General features: G+C 33.9%; 3 protein-coding genes across 6 annotated transcripts; all 3 read right to left on the bottom strand.

Annotated features, from left to right (window-relative positions):
- Window positions 1-7,091: 7,091 nt before the first annotated feature.
- STE14A (S-isoprenylcysteine O-methyltransferase) lies at window positions 7,092-9,315 on the bottom strand. 3 transcript variants are annotated; one of them, XM_088883100.1, is made up of 3 exons: window positions 9,046-9,315; window positions 8,016-8,099; window positions 7,092-7,893 (listed from the first exon to the last, which is right to left on the bottom strand). In XM_088883100.1, exons 2-3 carry the CDS (start codon window positions 8,095-8,097, stop codon window positions 7,307-7,309), a joined length of 669 nt encoding a protein of 222 aa, XP_088739226.1. In that variant the 5' UTR covers window positions 8,098-8,099; window positions 9,046-9,315; the 3' UTR covers window positions 7,092-7,306. The 3 variants fall into 3 exon arrangements, with proteins under 3 accessions (XP_088739226.1, XP_011086547.1, XP_011086548.1); XM_011088245.3 differs by having other exon boundaries at window positions 9,134-9,315; XM_011088246.3 differs by lacking the exon at window positions 8,016-8,099 and having other exon boundaries at window positions 7,092-8,015; window positions 9,134-9,313.
- Window positions 9,316-10,201: 886 nt separating this feature from the next.
- Window positions 10,202-13,400, bottom strand: FSD3 (Fe superoxide dismutase 3). The gene is made up of 9 exons (XM_011088244.3): window positions 13,241-13,400; window positions 12,931-13,115; window positions 12,691-12,783; window positions 12,283-12,474; window positions 11,633-11,804; window positions 11,077-11,150; window positions 10,974-11,000; window positions 10,822-10,845; window positions 10,202-10,723 (listed from the first exon to the last, which is right to left on the bottom strand). The coding sequence occupies exons 2-9, from the start codon at window positions 13,039-13,041 to the stop codon at window positions 10,598-10,600; spliced, it is 819 nt and encodes a 272-aa protein (XP_011086546.1). The 5' UTR covers window positions 13,042-13,115; window positions 13,241-13,400; the 3' UTR covers window positions 10,202-10,597.
- A 593-nt stretch (window positions 13,401-13,993) lies between these two features.
- Window positions 13,994-18,817, bottom strand: LOC105168241 (U4/U6 small nuclear ribonucleoprotein Prp31 homolog). 2 transcript variants are annotated; one of them, XM_088884251.1, is made up of 9 exons: window positions 18,627-18,817; window positions 18,405-18,485; window positions 16,769-16,833; window positions 16,434-16,600; window positions 15,387-16,279; window positions 15,201-15,271; window positions 14,792-14,894; window positions 14,425-14,500; window positions 13,994-14,259 (listed from the first exon to the last, which is right to left on the bottom strand). In XM_088884251.1, the coding sequence occupies exons 3-9, from the start codon at window positions 16,821-16,823 to the stop codon at window positions 14,158-14,160; spliced, it is 1,467 nt and encodes a 488-aa protein (XP_088740377.1). In that variant the 5' UTR covers window positions 16,824-16,833; window positions 18,405-18,485; window positions 18,627-18,817; the 3' UTR covers window positions 13,994-14,157. The 2 variants fall into 2 exon arrangements, with proteins under 2 accessions (XP_088740377.1, XP_011086545.1); XM_011088243.3 differs by having other exon boundaries at window positions 16,434-16,571; window positions 16,768-16,833; window positions 18,627-18,815.
- Window positions 18,818-19,245: the final 428 nt, after the last annotated feature.

Raw genomic sequence — 19,245 nt, 5'->3', positions numbered from 1 at the left:
AGGAGGTCAATATTTTTCACATGATTTTTCTTTATAATCAATGTAAAGCATTGCATACTCCAAAACAAAATAGATTAGCAGAAAGAAAAAATAGATAACTAGTTGACATGACTAATGCTATGCTACTAAATTCGAATTTGCCTAAGAACATGTGGAGTGAAGCAATCTTAATTACGTGTCATGTACATAACGGAAAACCTTCTAAAGGAATTAAAAGTATCTCCATATGAATTATAGAAAGGCAGAAAGTCAATTCTAAGTTATCTTAGAGTATGGGAATGTTTGGCTTTTGATACGGTAGCTGAATCAAAAGGGATAAAAGGACCTAAAGTTTTAAGAAGTCTTTTTGTAGGTTATTTAAAAAATTCTCGCGTAGGCTCTTAACTTAGGTTCAAACATCGTAATTGAATTTAGAGACGTTGAATTTTTAAAATAAAAATTCATATAGGAGAAACCTACACTAGCTACTGAATCACGAGAAGTAAGTTCGAATTAGAATCTTGAAAATAAGAGAAAGAAAATTGAGGTTCTTAATGAAGGAAAAGTCAAAGAGGTAAAATTGGGGAAAAAAAATTCCAAATTTGATTTATTATATTGTTCAAGCAAATTGAGAAGTTTTACTTACCAAAATACATGATTCTTTTATATAAAATGATTCTAAGGATTTTAATGAATCAATGTTGTGGCGCAAATTTTGTGTTTTTGAATTTATTTAAATAAAAAAATATGGCAAATGAATCAAATTGAAATTTAATCATATTTTGTGGTATAAATTCTCTGGTTGAGCCATTTGATTCTCACTTCAAGACCGTGATCTTTGATTTGGTAGCGTTGGAGGTGAACTTGAAGTTTTTAGTCTCCTTTGACGTTGACTTGGATATTCAAGAACATTAATTCGGCGGTCTTTTGACTTATTCCTACACATTATAAACTTGAAATATTTGACTTAAATTTAGGTATTTCTTGATGGAATTGAAGTATTGATTTTCCGCTAAAGTGGAATTGTCCATAGATAATGTTAATTCACGGGACTTTTGATTTGTTCTCGAGTCGAATGCCGCAATTTCTTGACCTCTACGATGAACGCCTTGATTTTTGCCTTGAAGATTGTGAAATATATACACACACATGTCAAACACCACAAATGAAACTATTACAATTAGTTCGCAAACCATCCATATTTTTAATTCATATTTATACATAACCTCATTATTCATTATATAGTGTTTAAATGAATCCCCTTGACATGCTACAGAGGTTCATCAATCCCATTTTGCATTATAGCTCTTTCAACGGTATCAAATCTATTTTCATTTCTCATCATAACTCTTTTTCATTTCCCATCGTAACTCTTTCATATGGCATCATAACTCTATTCATTCTATTTTGCCACACATGTTATTCGATAACCTCAAGGAGTATTCATATCACAATTATAATCAATTTTCATGACCCTCTCATTTCTAGATATTACCGTTCTTGTAAGCAACTAGTCATGTAAAACCTCATATCAACACATTTTCATTTACAAGCTCCAACATTAACACATCATTAACAACAAATAAAATATTTCAATGCATTTTTTCATTTCACTTTCACAACATAATCATTCAAATTAAATCATCAACTGCTCATACCCTTCAAAATAAATTAGTTCCAGTACGTAATAAACTCACATAAAAGTAATGTCACAAGGAGAGGTAACATATATAGATAATACTAATTATTTACTTACATTGATACTATACTGATTAATTTAGTAAATAACGACTTGTCCAATCATTTACTTTATACCCCGTGTCCTATAATAAATTGTAATGCATATAATCAATATAGCATGAATATCGAAATTTTTAAATAAAACATTAAATATCATTGTACAGTTTCCAACGATCTTTTAATATTTTATTTTTATCAATATTCAAATCTTCGTTCCGTTTTTTCTAAATAACTAGACAATCTAAGCTTCTTAATGATATATAGAGTTTATCAATTAACTCGTAAAAATCTATTTCATTAAACCTCTCAACTTCTTATATCAATCATTCTTAATGACAATTCTAGACTAAATTATCTCAAAACTCTTATATTCCTTTCTAATAATTATAATATTTTCAAGTATAATTTTCAGGATAATTTGATTTTTCATATTCAAATTATATTCATTTTTTAGTTTTAGTAACCCAAATTTTCAAGTCATCAAATTATATTACAAACTCTTATATTCCTTTGGTGGGATTTTTTGATGTAGTGAATTTTGTGAGGATGTGTTTGGATAGTTGGACTTGATTATTGGAAATTCAAATCCCTACTCACAAATCATTTTTGGGGATTGTTTGCCTGCTTGGATATTTTTTCTAAAAAACTGTACTTATTCCGTTATCAGCGATATCTTTAACAGTTACGTGTCGTTATTTTTTTTTGGCTCTGTGATACTTGCTATATGCGATCTGTTGCGTGCATAAACTTATTGCTTGTGGTCAATGCTTAGTGCATTGATCATATTTTCTTTGGAACAAGTGTTTAGTGCAAAAAAGTTTTTCTTTGTAGATCTACGAGAAACTATTGTGTGCTAGTTGCTCAATGTATAAAATATTACTTTGTGGTTTGAAATTGTTTATTGCTTAGTGCTTATTCCTCCGAACCTAAGACCAGACCCTTGCTAATCCCTCACTTGGTCGAGCCCCTGAGGTTGTCCGAAATCTGGTTGAGATTTAGCTAAGGTTCCTTCCCAAATCTGTGGTTTTTATCCTCTGTTAAAATTATCCTACACCTGTTGATACTTTGTATTTGTTGGTTTTTTACCTTTGTTTATATCTTTCTGCATTTGTTGCTAATATCTCTATTTTGCATGTACATATGGCTGTGGTGAATGTTATATTTGTTATTGGACTAGGTTCCTTTTTTTTTAAATTCTGGTCCAAAGTGGGAAATGTTATGTTAGTTTGCCATGACCCTTATTCGCTAGGCCTAAGCCCAAGCACCACCCAACCTACCTGGATGGCTCAAGCCCGATCCACTACCCGATTAATCCCATTCTCCCGACCCGACTTCTACTTAACCCTATAGAACCCTAATCCTAATTCATTTTTACCCTGTCCCCTTGATCTCTGTCTCTGCATTTCTCCCCCCCCCCCCCCCCTCCCCTCTCGATTTTTCATAATTGATGTTTTCTCTCTCTTATCGATATCATTTGCTTCCCTATATATTTACCACCTCCGATGGCTATAAAAGATAAGACAACTGAAGAAAAAAAATAATCCTCTTCTTCTTCTCTCTTGACCAAAAGTTCTTCGTGAACAAAGTTTCTTAAGTGGAATTTCTTAGTGGTTTTGAGTGGAAACTTGTGTGGTTTTAGATTGGGGTTTGAGTGATCCTTTGTGGACGAGTTCCTTGGTGGATTCGGGTTCTAAAGCAACCGGTGTGTTTGGGCTACCAGCCTTTGGGGCTGTGGGCTACCCCCCCTTCACCAAATCCGGCTTCCTGCAGAGATGTTCATTGTTGTTGATTTTTATCAGCTACTGTTCTTATTGATCTGTAAATATATTATTTGTATTTCTATATTTTTAGATTTGCAGATTTATCTGTTAATATTCCTGTATTATTGGTTCGTAATATTTGGGGTTTAGTAACCCACGATTCTTTATAATAGTTGATTACGGTTTCGATTTTTTTGGCTCATCACTGCTAGGAATAATTATTTCAAAATCTATCTAAATTTTATTATAATTTTATATTAAATCCCTGCACGAAAGAATAATCTTAGTATTTATGCGTAAAATAAACAAAATAAGATAGTGAAAGGTTCGTTGTATATCATTTTCTTATCATTAATTAAAAGTAAACAAAATAAGATAGTGAAAGGTTCGTTGTATATCATTTTCTTATGATTAATTGAAGGCACGGATTTTTAATGATTGTACCAAACCAATTTCCTTAAAAGAACAAAAAATAGATACTTCCACATTACATATGTAGAGGAAGTCTCATCAAAACTTGAAAAATAGGAAATTTTAGCTTACAAATATGTGAAGCTGAAGTATATATTTGATTCCAATAAAAAAAAAATATCCACGTATTTTTACCTGGTTCACAACTTAGCTTAAAATATGATAAACGATGCAAGTCTTTTATCAACTCTCAGGTCGTAAGTTAATCTCAGTATTCTTTCAGCTACAAAGACAAGTAAGAACGACACTGAGCAGGTCCAATTATTACATCTAGTCATATTTAAATGAGTGAGGTTGGTACAAGGTTAAACTCAATAATGTTTGATGAATGAGTGAGATTGCTACAAAGTTAAACTCAACAGTATTTGATGCAATAAAACGGAACATGCTGAATATATATGGGCTATGTATTTTATATAAATGAGTTATAGGATTTAATGTGAGTTGTTGATTGAGGGAAGGAGGAATGCTAAAGTACATTATCTAGTTGTGCTCAAACTGAGCCGACCAATGGAGAAATGCAGGGATCCTGGGTGTTTAGTCAGTTTGGACAACCTAGATGTATGTGGTCCTCACAGTAATTGATCCACAAATTTAGGTGACAAATAATAGTTGTGGAGGGAGGCACTTGAGTTGAGAACCTCTTGTAAGCATGCAAATTTTATTGGCAATTATACTGATATGTGTAATATATTTTTTCATTACTTTTATATTTTTTATAAAATTAAATATTATCATGTATGAAATTGAAGTATTTAAAGAAATTTAAATTTTTTATTGCCAACAAAAGAACCAATATATTAATGATTTGGTAATTTTATATCACATCTTGTGATTAAGGAAACAAATCATAAATGGACAATCATATCGTGCCACATCATCAAGTTTATATGGCAAAGTCTTTCGCCCTACAACTATAAATTGGGGTGTTTCACCATTCAACAGACACAACTCAAGATGCAAGTCAAGAAACATGTAAAAGAGCATTCAAAGAGTCTCAAAATCCTTTCAAACACAAATCAAGGAAGATTCATAGCATTCAAAGCAAAGATCAAGGTGTCTGTCGCAGACATCATCCAAAGTCAATGCTTGATTCAAGAAGAAGTTAAACGACCTGCAAATTAACGTTGTCAGGACACAAATCCATTTTGACGGAATATCAAAGCTTCAAATCCATCAAAAAGTATTCAAGTTTAATTCAACTTCTCCAAACTTATACCGTTCAACTTGGGAGTAAGTAAAAAAAAAAACCCCGAATTGATGTTGGGAGTGTTGTGTACGTTTCAAAAAAGCGTTTTTCAGCTTCTGGCTTCAAAAAATCACTTTTGATGTATTTTTGTAAACAAATCCAACTTTATTTTTTTCTACTTTATCCTTATTATAATAATCTTAATTCAATTTTATTATTTTAAATTAAAAAATTTTCAAATAATTTAAATACTAATGATAATTAAATTTATACTTTCACATATTTAATATTTTAAGTTTTTTATATTTTATGTGCTATATCATCTAATTACATTATTTTGTTCACATATTATTATTTAATTAATTAATAAATAGATTATTTTTTTACAATCATGCAATTAGTTTAATCATTGCGTATGAATAAATAATTATATTTCTTAGTGGAAGCATTATTAAATCAAACATATTTTTATAATATTTCTAGAAAAACATAAATATGAAAAACTAATCAAAATAAAATTTATGATTTTTGTGAAAAAATAATTAGTAGTAACAAACAACAAGTGAAATAATAAGCAAAAACATAGTAACTTTTTAACACAAATGGACAAAATAGTCTTTCATCAATTGAGTTTATTTTAAAAATGATTTTTCTCCAAACACTATTCAATGTAGCTTTTATCTGCTTTTCATTTTATAAACAAATACTGCCCACTTTTGATTTTGTTACAACTTTCAACTTTTTCTACAATAATCACTTCTTTAAAAGTGGAAGTTTTTACAAACACTCTCATTTTGAAGATCCAAGTCAAGATCGAAATAAATTAAAATGTCAAGTTCCACCTGCCAAAACTAAAGATCGTATTTTTAAAGTGAAGAATTAAAAATTTCAAATAAAGATTTTATACACGCGAGATATTTGATTATATAAAAATTATTTATAATAACTTTTCTTATTTCAATAAATTCAATAGCACGAAATTTGCGTTACACATCCAATCCAAAATGTTGGAAAAAATAGTAAGGGAATGATGATTAAGGATTGGTGGTTGGGATGGTGATGTCAATTGCCATGTACACGTAATTGAATTCGTGTCCTTTTTAGGGGAGTTCCGTCTTTCTAGCGACTGTTTATAATGTCGTAAAATTAAGAAAAATATTTCAAGAATATCTACACGAATCTCTTTCATTTCTTGGAAGGACATTCAACTATTACAAAATAATAATAATAATAAATAAATAAGTAAAATTTACATAATCTAAAGTTGTGAGATATCATCACACTTCCTCATCCCTATTTATAAAAGAAAATCCACATTCCTTTTGCTTCTCTAATTTTTCATTAATTCTTTTATATTTTTATTTAATTAATTGATATTTTTTTAAAATTTATACTTTATTATGCACACACATTTAATATACTAGTCACAATAATCGATACGTAGAGAATTTGGACTCCAAACTCTAAGGGTGTAATATTAAATTATTAAAAAGGAGAAAGAAAAAACATGAAATCATACATTAAAAACAATTAAATGTTAAGTAGATATGGAGAACAATTAAAGAGAATGCTGGTACTGGATATAGTTTGACAAAAGTTAAAGCTCAAAATCCATTATTACTGAAAATATATATATATATATATATATCTCGAAATCCATGAAACTGAATATCAAATTTTTGGCCGCGTGGTTTGAAAACTACAGAAGTGGACAAAAATCAGACTGTGATTGCTGAAAGAAAGTTGCAGTTATTTGTCTCTTCTTTTTTGTTTGTTTCAAGCTACTTTTCCCTTACCTTCTAGTAGCCCATGCCTAGAAATTCTTATATAATTTCTTGACTAAAATGTAGGAAACCCAACCTAAGACTAAGAGCCACATCAGTCTCATCAACAAAAAACAGCAGCATTTGACAACCCATGTCTTAATTCTTGAATTTGAATGAAGAAAACAATAAAACAGGAAAAAGAAAAAAAGGATGTTATTCTAAGTTGAGTTATGAAAGCAAATAGTAAACGTGACATCACCAAGCAGACATAATTGAATGTAATTGAAAGAATTTAAGAGCCATAAAACAAACAACTATAGTAGAAAAACAAGAGCTGGAACTAGCAACTGTGTGGAGGTGGTCTCATGGAATAAGAATGCCCAAAATACATGGAAAGATCATTACTTGATAAACGGGATCCCAGAAGTCGTCCGTCGAGCGTATTCCTCGTACCCTGAACCAAAAAACTGCCTCAAGAAGAACTCCTCATACGGTATTCTCTCTTTGAAAAAACGCCAAACGACTACTGCAAATGCAAGTGTTGATACCGGATTACAGAGCATTATCTGAGTACCGACGGACCAGATGAGGAAGCCACAATAACTTGGATGCCTAATGTACTTATAGATACCATGAGTTACCAATTTATGCTGTTCATTGGGGTATCTCCTGATGAGATGAGTGAAGGACCTACCAGCAGTTATTATTGCCAACTTTCGCATGGTTTCGCCAACAATCACCATGACCAGGCCTGTGTTGCTTACTACCCAGTGTTCTTTCATCCCCGGGAACAAATAGATTTCAACAAAGTACTCTAACAAGGAACAGGCCATTGCCAAAGCATAGTTTTTGCTGATCAAAAGAGACTTAAGAGTTACATTGTTTTTCCCATGAATAGCAATTGCCAGGACAAATTCAGAACAATGAAAGAAGATAACAGCCAAGAACATTTGCAACAACTGCCTGCATGCTGTGAAGCCCAAGACCTCTGTCATTTTGTTCAAAAGTCAACCAAAGAAATCTTTCCTCAGAAGAAATAAACAAGGTTCACGCACTGAGTCGCCTCAAAGAAGGGAACTTGGATAAGTTACATTGGAGTTTACTTCAAACCTGGAGTAATTAGAGATAAGCAAGATACCACTGAGGAAAGCTGGGGCTCAATTTCATCGTACAGATGCATTATAAATGACATTCCTGCAGATAGGATACTTTAGGCACATAGTTGTAAGTAAAAACATTAATCTGGTCCCAATATTCATCTCTACCTCCAAAAATAAACCATATAGGTATTCAGAAAACCTGTACTAATCCATAAATATTATGTCTTGTTAAAATTTACCTTCCTAAATTAGGATACCTCAATATTTTACAACTGACTACGCAACACCTGCTAATAAGCCAACTCTGAGCTCTTTATGCAGAACTCATTTTTCTAATTTTCCTTTCTGGGAACCTCAATCGACAAGAACTTCTCAAGTTACAAATTTGATAGCTTTAAATCAACTTCTAGTTCCGTGCAAGTTCCATGTTCCTTATCAACGTGTACTTTTGCATTTTATTAGAACGAAAACAATTTATACTTGAGTAAACCTTATCAATTCATCCACTCTTTTCCACGAATAGCTTGAAAGATTCGACGTTCTCATTACCTAGGAAAAGAATAGCTTGAAAGATTGGACGTTCTCATTACCTAGGAAAAGAACTACGAGTGTTCTCTACTACTCTTCCAACCGGGGATTCGAAATCTTGTTCAGCTGTTTAAACTTTTAAAGCTGAACAATATCAAGCAGGTTACCAACCGATCGGCACTAGGTTTGGTTCAGGTCTATCCGCACTTCTAACTTGTTTACAAGTTTGTGCAATCCATAGTTTCACCAATTATGGGTATATATATATATACATAAATAATAGAAATGATCGTGTAATGACTTGTGAATCAAAATAAGCAGCAGGCATCTAGGAACGAGTTGGAATTTGGCTTACAATACTACAGAACTCCATTTCAAAGTCTGATACCATGAAATAACGCGATGCATTCGTAAGTTCTAACTCATAAACGCGGCTTAACATTCATTCTAACCAAACACCAACAATTTCCAATAACAGAACCAATCAAAACCCTCATTGGATTTGCACATACAGGCTAACGAGATTGTGAGGTCTGGCGATGATTAAACAAGTCCTTGCTCTCGAACAAACGAATGATTTTCCTCCGAAACCAAAATTACCTGATCGGGTGACGCCAATGCGAAGAAGATGAGGATCAGCGAAGGCGGAAGAGAAGGCGGGCACCGCCGGTGCGGTTGTTAGGGTTTAATTGATGCCGGCAAATTGACAGCGTTGGAACAAGATACTAGTTCTATTACTCTGATACATAAATCAATTTCAGTTACTTTATTCTGATACCCAAACTTTTAACAAAATAATATATATAAATATTTTCTGAATTAATTACATAATATATATTCACATTTGTCATTCTTATGATACCTAATTCCAAGCGTAAATTATAAACAGCTTTTGAGATTTGTTATAATTATAAATATTTATTATTTGAAAAATTACAAATATCATTTAAAGTTAATAGTCGTCTTACAAAAACTACAGTGATAATCCATTATAGGGGATATTAATTTGACGGACGTTGATTTCAAAGGGTATTTATAATTTTTCAATTATAAAAATATTTATAATTATGACAAACCTCAAATGTTCTTTTAATTAACATTAATTTTTCAAACACGAATGACATTTGTAATTAAGACAAATTTCAATGGTATTCTTTATAATTTACCCTAATTCCAAACTAAGAAATATTTATTTCAAGAATTAAATTATATAAAAAGTAGGAAAATGTGGGGTATTATTTGTGAAGAATGATTTTTTTTTTTTCGTGAATCGATTACAATTACATCACAAACTTAATCATAAAAAATTAATATAAATCAATTATCAATAATAAATATGTATAACCAATCAATACCACTGTCAAAGTAAATCAACAACTGCCGTTACAGTGAAGAACGAAAATTTTAAAAATAAGAAATGTCATAAATCACTTAATTAAATCTTCCTAATTTTTGCGCTTTCAAGGTGATAAAATGGCATTATATTCAGATGGGGTATTTATATTAACTTCAACAAAATAAGTAACATGTACATCTTTGCTTTTACTCTGTCTGAACTTTAAAAATATGGCAATAACTATGCTACCTGTTGGTCTATTTTCTTGCACTAGCCAACCTTTGAACAATATATGACATGAATAAACTGCAACATCCCCAGAGCTATGTATGTTCTGTATGTAGATAAGGAGGATAATGTATTGATATAATCCAACTCAAGCACAAAGATTGGTCCAAAGATCTCTCATCTTCATGAAACAGATAGTTGTAATTCTTTGGACAATAGTTACAACAGAATCCATGATACCAAGTACACTTTCACAAGTGGAGTGCTCAAGGCTCTCTTCAAATTCTTTTCATTGTTCCAGGAGAGAGGATTTTCGGGCAACTGTCTTGCACCGGCAGAGTCATCTGGTTTTAGCACTGTTGCCTCGTTCCTATTTATATCTGTTCTCGGTAAGGAGTGGTTCCGATTCTGGCATTTCACCTTCTGGTGAAGAAGGATGGCAAATTTCGAAGCTTTTTGGTCTTATGGGTATGAGATGGGCTGGCTGAAGGTGGAGCATCTCATGCCACTGGGATTTTAGGCTCACCTAAATTCACAAAAGCCTGTGCACGAGCCATGCGTGCTGCCGCTGCATCCCAGGATACGAGATGATTCATAAAAGTGTTGACATATTTGGCTTTCTCATTCTGGTCAAAGATTGGCATAAGAGGAGAATAACAGAAACAATGAGAATATTTTTTCACTGTGAAGATGCAAGGAATAGAAATCTTCGTGGGAGACTGACCTTGTAGTCCAAATAGTAAGCATGCTGCAAAACCAATGGAAAAATCAACAAGGAAAGAACAAGGTAGGGCAAATGTGCTTAAAGTGTTGATTGTACGCGCGCGCGTGTGTGTGTGTGTGTGAGAGAGAGAGAGAGAGAGAGGATATACATACCTCCCACACGTCCAAATTGATTATTGGCTGCAAACAATTAAGAGATCATCAACATTAAGGAAAGGCAGTCTTAGAAAATTAAAAATACATAGAAGCTCCTTACGATGTCATTCCACACTAGAGGATTGATTGCGTTGGATGTTTTAACAATTGCAAGACATTTTTTCTCCCTCTTCACTGCAAAAATTAAGGACATTACTTACAATGCAGTATAATTAAACCAAAGGGTTTATATAATTTGATAAGAACATCAAGAACCCTATCAATTCAGACTGGACTCATACATCTGATGTAGACACACACTACTCCATAAGATATGTATCTTGAGGTTGTACCAGCAATAGCAGTAGCATTTTAACTGAAGATAATTAAAATGCAAAAATGTCCAAACAGTTTGCAGTTTTCAGAAATCAATTTTGCTCACTAGATCCAAGCTAAGTTCAAATCTGAGCAATGAGGAAAAGAAACATGAATTGGCTGATTCATAGATCAACTTATCCTGATGCTTTAAGTATGTTTCCTTTTGCAACAGGCAACAGTAATCATGTAAAGCTTTTACATCAAAATCACATTCAATTTTTGAATATTTAGTTACTCAAATCAGAAAATTTATGTGACATTCATTTGATGTGAACTTCATATGGTCATCATGGACTTACAAACCAACCAAACCCAGGCAGATCCAAATGATGTAAGAGCTGCTTCTGTGAATTTCTCTTTGAAATTGGCAAATGAAGCAAAATCCTTCTCTATCTGCTGAAGTAGACTCAATGTGGGCATCTGACCCCCTCCAGGTTGCATGGATTCCCAAAAGAAGTCATGATTCCAGACCTACCGGCATGGGCATGTAAGGTGTTAGAAGCTCTTAATCATACTATATCAGATCCGGAGATCAAGAAAACAAAGAATATGCATGGTTTCCATGTATGGTTTTCATAAAATCAAGAGGCACGGCACCTTGCACATGAATCGGATGGGTAAAATTCTTTCATGAAGGGTACTTGCGATTGATGTGATTTTGAAGATCCAAATCCACACTCTGTAGGCCTTAACTATCACTTGTTGGTCACACTATCAGTTATATGCCTACTGCCTTCAACCTATTTAGTAACTTAGCGAGTGTAGCAATTGACATTCTGGCTTCATAAGTCATTAAGAAATTTAACCTTGACATATTATCACCATGAATCACACATATCCACCCAACTAATAGATACTATGAAAGATTGAACCTGCCATTAATAGATCTAAAGAACTGCACATTATAATAACAGCCCTAGTAGAATTATGAGCAATAATTCGGAAATACCTGAGCTGCATTATTGAATTCAGGCAATGGGTTGCCATTGTTATATGTCACGTTAATTAGCTCATCCATGGTACATCCATAGAGTACATCATTCTTCTCGAGTTGTTTGTTAAGAGCGTCCACGTAACCACGATGATGACCACCCCAATGCACTTCAAGTGTTCTCTGGCTCATATACGGTTCTAGTGCATCCTAAAAATGCAGGAGAGAAAATAAAGTGAACAATAGTGTTAGTGAAGACGAACCAAACAACATTGAGCAAAATCCATCAATTCTCATTCTTAACTGTGCAGTCAAGATTTGTTATCACTCCTTTTACCATTTAGTCTTCATTATGTTTCTATACACACTACTTTCATGCTCGGCAGAAGAAGTAGAAAGAAACAAGTCAATGAAGTGCAATCTCACAAGCTTGTAAGGTGGGCTTTTCAGGCCATAATAAGCAACGACTTTCAACACTCTGCGATTATTACGCAAATTATCTCTTCTTTGTTCCCATCCCTGCATCAAGAATCAAACTTTCTTCTCAAAGAGGAACATTCATACGGAATATAAAACTTTTCCTGCATGCAACCTTGCCGAATGGCACAAATTGCACCAACACTATACCAATAATACACAGACTAAACTTCTCTTCAAATAACATACAAAAGAAGGAACGCTCAAGGAACCCTTTAAACTCTTCAAAGGTTGGTCAGTGACAGCAACAACGCCGGAGCTCAAAGGCCAACTGTTACTACTACAGGAAAGCAAATTCATTTCCAGCTACAACTATCACCACCTCCCTCGCGGCCTACAAAAGAATCCCGGAAAGCAATACCTCAGCCGAGCACCTGAAACTCATATGCAAAACTCCAATTAGTAAAAAACAAAAACCCAAATGTCAAACACTTCAAAAAAAATCTCTCTAAGGCATATCCCCGAACATGTAGATGACTATTTGTGAAAGCACACATACCAGAGATAAACGAGTAGCAGTAGTTTATTGCGCCTCTCTCTGTGTATGCCTACTGAAATTCAAAATTCAGCTTCTTCTTTGTATCTGTTAACAGTGCTTTGAGAGTTTGCTTCTTTCTTCAAAACTTGGAGAGGGGAAGATAATGGAGGCAGAGTTTGGGAGTCACGCTTTGAGCACTTGTACGTTCTGATATTTGGGCTTTAAGCCAGAAGCCCATTTGGTGGATGGGCTGAATCAGCCCATAGTCCAGGCCTCGAATTCATTAGTATTACATAATAATGAAATTCTGAATTTTTATTACCAAAAGAAATACTCTAACGAATATAAATTAATTATGTCTGCACAACCACCACGAGGTCCACGACCATCAAATAAAATTAAAATATGCATCATAATTAAATTTATGGCAAGTATCTTGTCATAATTAAAACCGTAAAATATTAATTAATCATAATTAAAATTTTAATTTTAATTTTAATTTTAATTTTATTTAATCATAATAAATAATATTTTTTACCATAATTTTTATATCAAAAATAAATAAATAAATAAATAAATATTTTTTTAAATGTACTACACAACCAAAATGTTAACAAAATAACATGAAAATCTCGTCCAGTTAAATCAGTTGGTCAATCAGACAACTTAATTATTTGCTTATTCAAACTCTCTGTACTTTGTTCCCATTTGATTTTCTTGTACTATAATGATAATCTAAACTGAAACGAGAATCGAGTCTGAAATGAAATAGGGTAGGAATCAACTTCAAGTTGGTGCTGCATTTGGGAGTAAAAAATATATAAGGTTTAGTTACATCTGACACGAAAAGGAAAAAAGAGCATACAGATCAAAAACTACTCAATCAAATCTACAGAATTCATGGTAAGATTTTGACAGAGTTCCAATCAGGCGACATTTCATGTTTTCTTGATCTTGGAAAAAGTTCCAGTTTCTGAAAAGTAAGTACTTTGAGTTCCACCACCCAGCTGGTTTGCCTGAGGATTTGAAAGCTCAATACCCTGTAAAAGCATACGACATCGTGAATTTCAGCTAATGAACGTCCGAGAATTAAATATAGAAGCAGCAACTTTACAGGCATGTGAGCTTGTTTTGGTTTAAAGCTTAGTTAGTGGATGTGCTTAGACTAACTAGACACTTCAGTTTTCTAGAGAAAAGCACGAGACCTGCACAGGTGTGAAGGCCAGACTTGAAGTGAGTCCAGAAGTCGCACCACTGCTTCCGTAATTTCTCTCCTTAAATCTGAAAATCAAAGTCCAAACATGAAAATAGTAAATGATAGCGCAGTGAAGCATTCAACAGCGTGAAGTAGCAGAATCCTATTACAGTGATGTTATGGTGGCGGCTTTGGATTAAACTCACAAAATTGGGAGTTGCGAAATATAAACTGAAATTTGAGTAAGAAATCTCTCATCCTATTTCAAAGGCTGCAACTTCATCTACCTCATGCCAAACAAATCAATTTCTGGTTTAGCTGCCACAAAAGGCAGTCTGAATTGTTTAAACAGAATGAAAAGGAGAGAGAAATCATACTTCTTGGCTACTTTAGCAGCAAGCCTGCTCTGACCAACTGATACACGCAGCTTACCACTGCCAGCCTGTCCAAGCATTCCATATCCTTCTCCCAGTCCATCACCTTCAAGAAAAATTCCAAAGTATAAGAAAAGAGAAACCAAAAATGAACGACCAAAACTTTTGAAAATTAAGATAGTGAACAGGATCAGTTTAAATCGGCGTTAAAGAAACAAATGGACATCTTCTGATTCTTTCTGGAACCTAGTTAGGAAAGTTAAAAGAGAAGTCATAAGCAGCATAACCATGTCATCCAGTAAATAGACAGCCTTTCTACTTTGATGCAGGCAAACAGGCTTTCAGTTCAGTTCCCTCAACCTTTATATTCTTAAAGTAAAAATGAGTAATTAATGATTTTTTATATAAATACCTAAGGAGCTCTCCTCTGGTACCCCAAATTGCATCCTATTTGCCAGCTTCCGCATGTCTGTAATAGCATATCTGATGGAAGTTGGAGATCATATTAGCTTCTTCAACTTCGAAACAACTAATTTTAAACAAAGATGACACACATAATTTTTGACTCTTTAAATAAGTCAAGGAAAACTACAAGTACCTTTCTTTCATCTTCCTCAACCTTCGACCACCTCTCTTCTTTTTAGGCTCAGAATCAGGAACAGGAAGAGGTTTAGGCTGCTTCGCAGGAGGGGGCTCTTGCCATTTCTCTATCTTTTTGTGAATCTCTGCACGAAAACTTCTTCCAGTTTTCCCAGTTGGATCTCCTCTAGTAGAATCTACCCGTGCCGCAAGAGTAGATTTTGCAGCCAGAAGTCGGCAGGCACGCATCCTCAAGGCAGGAGGAGTGCTCTGGAATATCTCTGTTTGTTCGAGATACCCGACACGAAATTGGGATGTTGCTGTTGAAAACCCTGCCAAGTTCTTCCTTTTGGCACCAAGAAGCTGAACATTACAAGCAGGCATTTTTGCCAATGCTGAGAGACCACCAGCTGTCCCCATTAGTTTTGCAGCAACAGCACTGCCAACTATAGCAGAAAGATTTGGAGCAATATATCCCATTCGACTCTCCACAAAATCAAGAACCTTTTTCTTTGCTGAATCTAGAGCAAGAGCTCGGTCGCATGCATCAATTGTTTTCTGCAAGACATCCTCAGGAAGAGGCTTGCCACTGGTAGTCGATGCTGTAACTGAAACCACCATAATAATGGCAGAGGGTAAAAGACCTTCTAGATCAACAAGTGTCAGATCCATCTCATTCCCAATCTTTTTAACAACACGAGCATAATCAATGGGGTGATGAACCAGAGACTCAAGCTCCGGAAATTTTAACCGATACTTGTCACGGATAAAATTGTGGATTATCACTATTTCATTTTCAATATCGACCGACAAGGCATTACAATCAACTATCAACTGGTATTCTGGATCGTCTTCCAAAACAAGTCCTTGAGACGAGTTATCAGATCCCTTTTCCAGCGCATCTTCAACTTTCTGCAAGAAAAATCAAAGAATTCTTTATAGAATGAAAATATAACAATAAAATCACAGCAGAATAATAGCAAACATTATCAGGGTGCCCCACATTAAGTATTAGAAGATTGAAGCATAAAACTAGGACTAGGCAACTAGTATAAACTGAACTTACCTGCATGATGTCAGTATAGCGCTGAGTTTTTTGTAGTTTGGACACACTATCCAAATCATCATAATTAAGTGCTTCTATATCTGCCAAGTCACCATCTATATCTTCTTCCATGTGCTCGGCGTTGTCATTGTCCGCATCCTGAAAGTAAATTACCATCAACATAAGGCCAAAAGCAAGGCCATAACAAAGAAATCACAAAGGAAGCCTGAACCGCAAGAGGACATATGTGGAACATGTAAACAGGAGGGGATTCTAATCATTACAGGCAAAAGTGACTTTTAGATGGAATCATATAGAAAGCCAATCATGCGGAAAGAAACTGCAATATACTTACCAGAAGATCGTCTTCATTATCAGACAATTCATCAAGATCAGCCAGAAAAGAGTCATTAAGAGTTGCCTGAAACAGAAAACTGTTCTGTTAACTCCAAAGCTTATTTTGAAATCCATGATGCATGAATGTAAACTTGTTCTAAGCCTCAGAACAATAACACCTCATAGAACAGAAGGAGGCAGTACCCATCATGCATAAAATGTCTTTCACCCACTACCAACATCAATGACATAGCTAATATCAGATGCATTTGACCACAAAAACAGAGATTCACAAACAAGAAAGTGATTAAAACTGTGCTAATCAGCAGAGAATCAATCTAATATAAATGAATGTTAACAAGAAGAAAGGAGGCTCCAACATGATGACAGGAATGGATAATTCTGTAACAAGCAAAGAAAATTGTTCATGTCTGACTAATACACTATGACGAGTTCATTTTGAAAAGAAATGGTGCTGACGGAGATAATGAAATTTGTTTATCAGAGAAAAATGAAGGCCGGTCAGTGAGCCTACGACAAGGGACATCAACAGTTCACCAGGATAATTCCCTGAGGACTGCTCTATTCCTTGATAGTAGTATCAGATGTCAGGAGATAAACACTACAAAAGTCCTTAAAAGAGTAAGATGGAGTAGTGGATACAGTGTCAAAGACTGAAAGTTGTACAAGTACTCCACACAAGCACATTTTTTTTATTGACAAGACCGGAGAGCAATAGTATAACATCTGCAGTAAAACCAGGCCTATATAACTACCCAACCATTTGAGGTTAACTAAGTATACTTTTCCATGCATTAAAATGTTCAAGACCCATGACCAGCAATGCCATTAGTGTCGGAGTCTGTCGAGCAGAGAAAACTGAGATCTCCATTTTTGGTTAAAACCCATCTTCATTGTGGACAAAGAAAAACATAAAACTTAGTTAGACAATTTGCTAGAGTTCCAGGCATATGTAGAATTAGGGTAAGGAGTCACATCGAGCTAGAAAAAGTACAGGTGGAGAAGCTTGGTTACATGATAAAAAAAAGTGAACCTTATTATGATCATCCTTCTTCAATCGCAATATTCAATACAGACTATCTAGAGAATGAACTCAAAAAACCCATAACAACTGGTGCATGATGCTTAAAAAGAATAGTTCTTTCTCCAATATGAACCCCTAAGTAGGGCTGGAACCATGGGCACTTGAAAATTACTGCTTGCTCTGAGACAAATGAACTTTCTGCTCTCACTGGTCTCATAATCCTTATAATAACCAACAGACTAAGTTATTCTGAAAAAATTAAACAAAAATTTCAATAGTAAAGGTCAAAGCAAGAATCAGAATATGCTCATCATGTAACAAAGTAATACTTTATCTCCAACTACTGTTCAATTCAATTGGTCATTCACTAAGATTGAAGCCAATAAGATAAAATAGTTGACATGCTAGAGTTAACCCGGAAAATCAAGAACTCCTCTCCTTTGACAAGAGCAACCTAGTTTTATGCTCATGCATACGGCAATAACACCAAAAAACAATGCAGCTATTAATTCAACTGAATCCAACTAAAACAACAAAACATAACAAAATAAAAAATAACCAAAAAAAAAAAAAAGCAATTAAATCAACTGAATCCAACTAAAAGCAATTACCATCTTCTCACTCCTCCGATTCGATAAAACTACAGCACAAGATTCCAACTCCAACAAAAACTATTGTGTCCAGTAAACAACCTGCAAACATCTCAAGCAGAACGAAAATAATATTCGAACAAATCGAAAACAAAAACAAATAAACGGAAATCAAAGAATAAAAATAAAAAATCAAAAGCTAGGGCTCAACAAAATGACACAGGACAAAGAAATTGAGGTTACCTGAAGAAAATCGCCGGGCGAGGGAGCTTGCCGAGTGCGATTATTATATGATTTATTGTTATTAACACTACATATGCTCTCCTGGTGTTCAGGATTGAGCTAAAGTCGCTCTTGTGAGTCGGTTGAAATGGCGCTGGGTTGAAGTTCCGCGATTTATGTTGTCTCTAAATCGGCAAGGAGGGAAGAAAAGATATTAGCGCTTGCAGGCTTGTTTGGTTTTGTTTTTATCTATATTATTATTATAAATTTCAAATCCTTAATAATAAATACTATAAATTTATTTGTGTAATTATAAATTAATAATAACTTTATATATATTTGGTTGAGATGAAAAGTGGGAGTATAAGAGAAGTGGATGTAAAAATGAATATATAAGAGATAATTTGGTGATTGGTTGGAGGGAAGAGATGGAAGTGAATTAAAACTCGATATATATGAAACACTTTCGGAGTCCACTTTTATTTCCTCCGAAATTATTTTTTGTACCAACAAAGGTACTAAAATTTGAATTCAAATTCGTTGGTTGAAAATATTATTAGTAATTTTTATTTTATTTAAAACTAAGCAGATTAAAATAAATAAATAAAAACTCATTTTGATTAATAAAAAATATTCTTAT

Source organism: Sesamum indicum, linkage group LG8, assembly GCF_026168435.1.
Source record: "Sesamum indicum cultivar Baizhima isolate 11 linkage group LG8, ASM2616843v1, whole genome shotgun sequence".
NCBI lineage: Eukaryota > Viridiplantae > Streptophyta > Magnoliopsida > Lamiales > Pedaliaceae > Sesamum > Sesamum indicum.
The sequence above is the reverse complement of the archived record's forward strand: the minus strand, read 5'-3'. Positions and strand labels throughout refer to the sequence as shown.

What these genes read in the sequence shown, in the direction of transcription:
- STE14A (XM_088883100.1), bottom strand. Translation starts at nt 8,097, where the DNA reads ATGTCATTTATAATGCATCTGTACGATGAAATTGAGCCCCAGCTTTCC. An exon ending in CTTATCTCTAATTACTCCAG is followed by an intron (nt 7,894 to 8,015) that starts GTTTGAAGTAAA and finishes ACAAAATGACAG; the next exon opens with AGGTCTTGGGCTTCACAGCA.
- FSD3 (XM_011088244.3), bottom strand. Translation starts at nt 13,041, where the DNA reads ATGAATTTGCTTTCCTGTAGTAGTAACAGTTGGCCTTTGAGCTCCGGC. An exon ending in AATTCAATAATGCAGCTCAG is followed by an intron (nt 11,805 to 12,282) that starts GTATTTCCGAAT and finishes CCATGCCGGTAG; the next exon opens with GTCTGGAATCATGACTTCTT. An exon ending in CTCTAGTGTGGAATGACATC is followed by an intron (nt 11,001 to 11,076) that starts GTAAGGAGCTTC and finishes AATTGTTTGCAG; the next exon opens with CCAATAATCAATTTGGACGT.
- LOC105168241 (XM_088884251.1), bottom strand. Translation starts at nt 16,823, where the DNA reads ATGACTCTTTTCTGGCTGATCTTGATGAATTGTCTGATAATGAAGACG. An exon ending in GATAATGAAGACGATCTTCT is followed by an intron (nt 16,601 to 16,768) that starts GGTAAGTATATT and finishes GCCTTGCTTTTG; the next exon opens with GCCTTATGTTGATGGTAATT. An exon ending in TTGAGGAAGATGAAAGAAAG is followed by an intron (nt 15,272 to 15,386) that starts GTACTTGTAGTT and finishes AACTTCCATCAG; the next exon opens with ATATGCTATTACAGACATGC.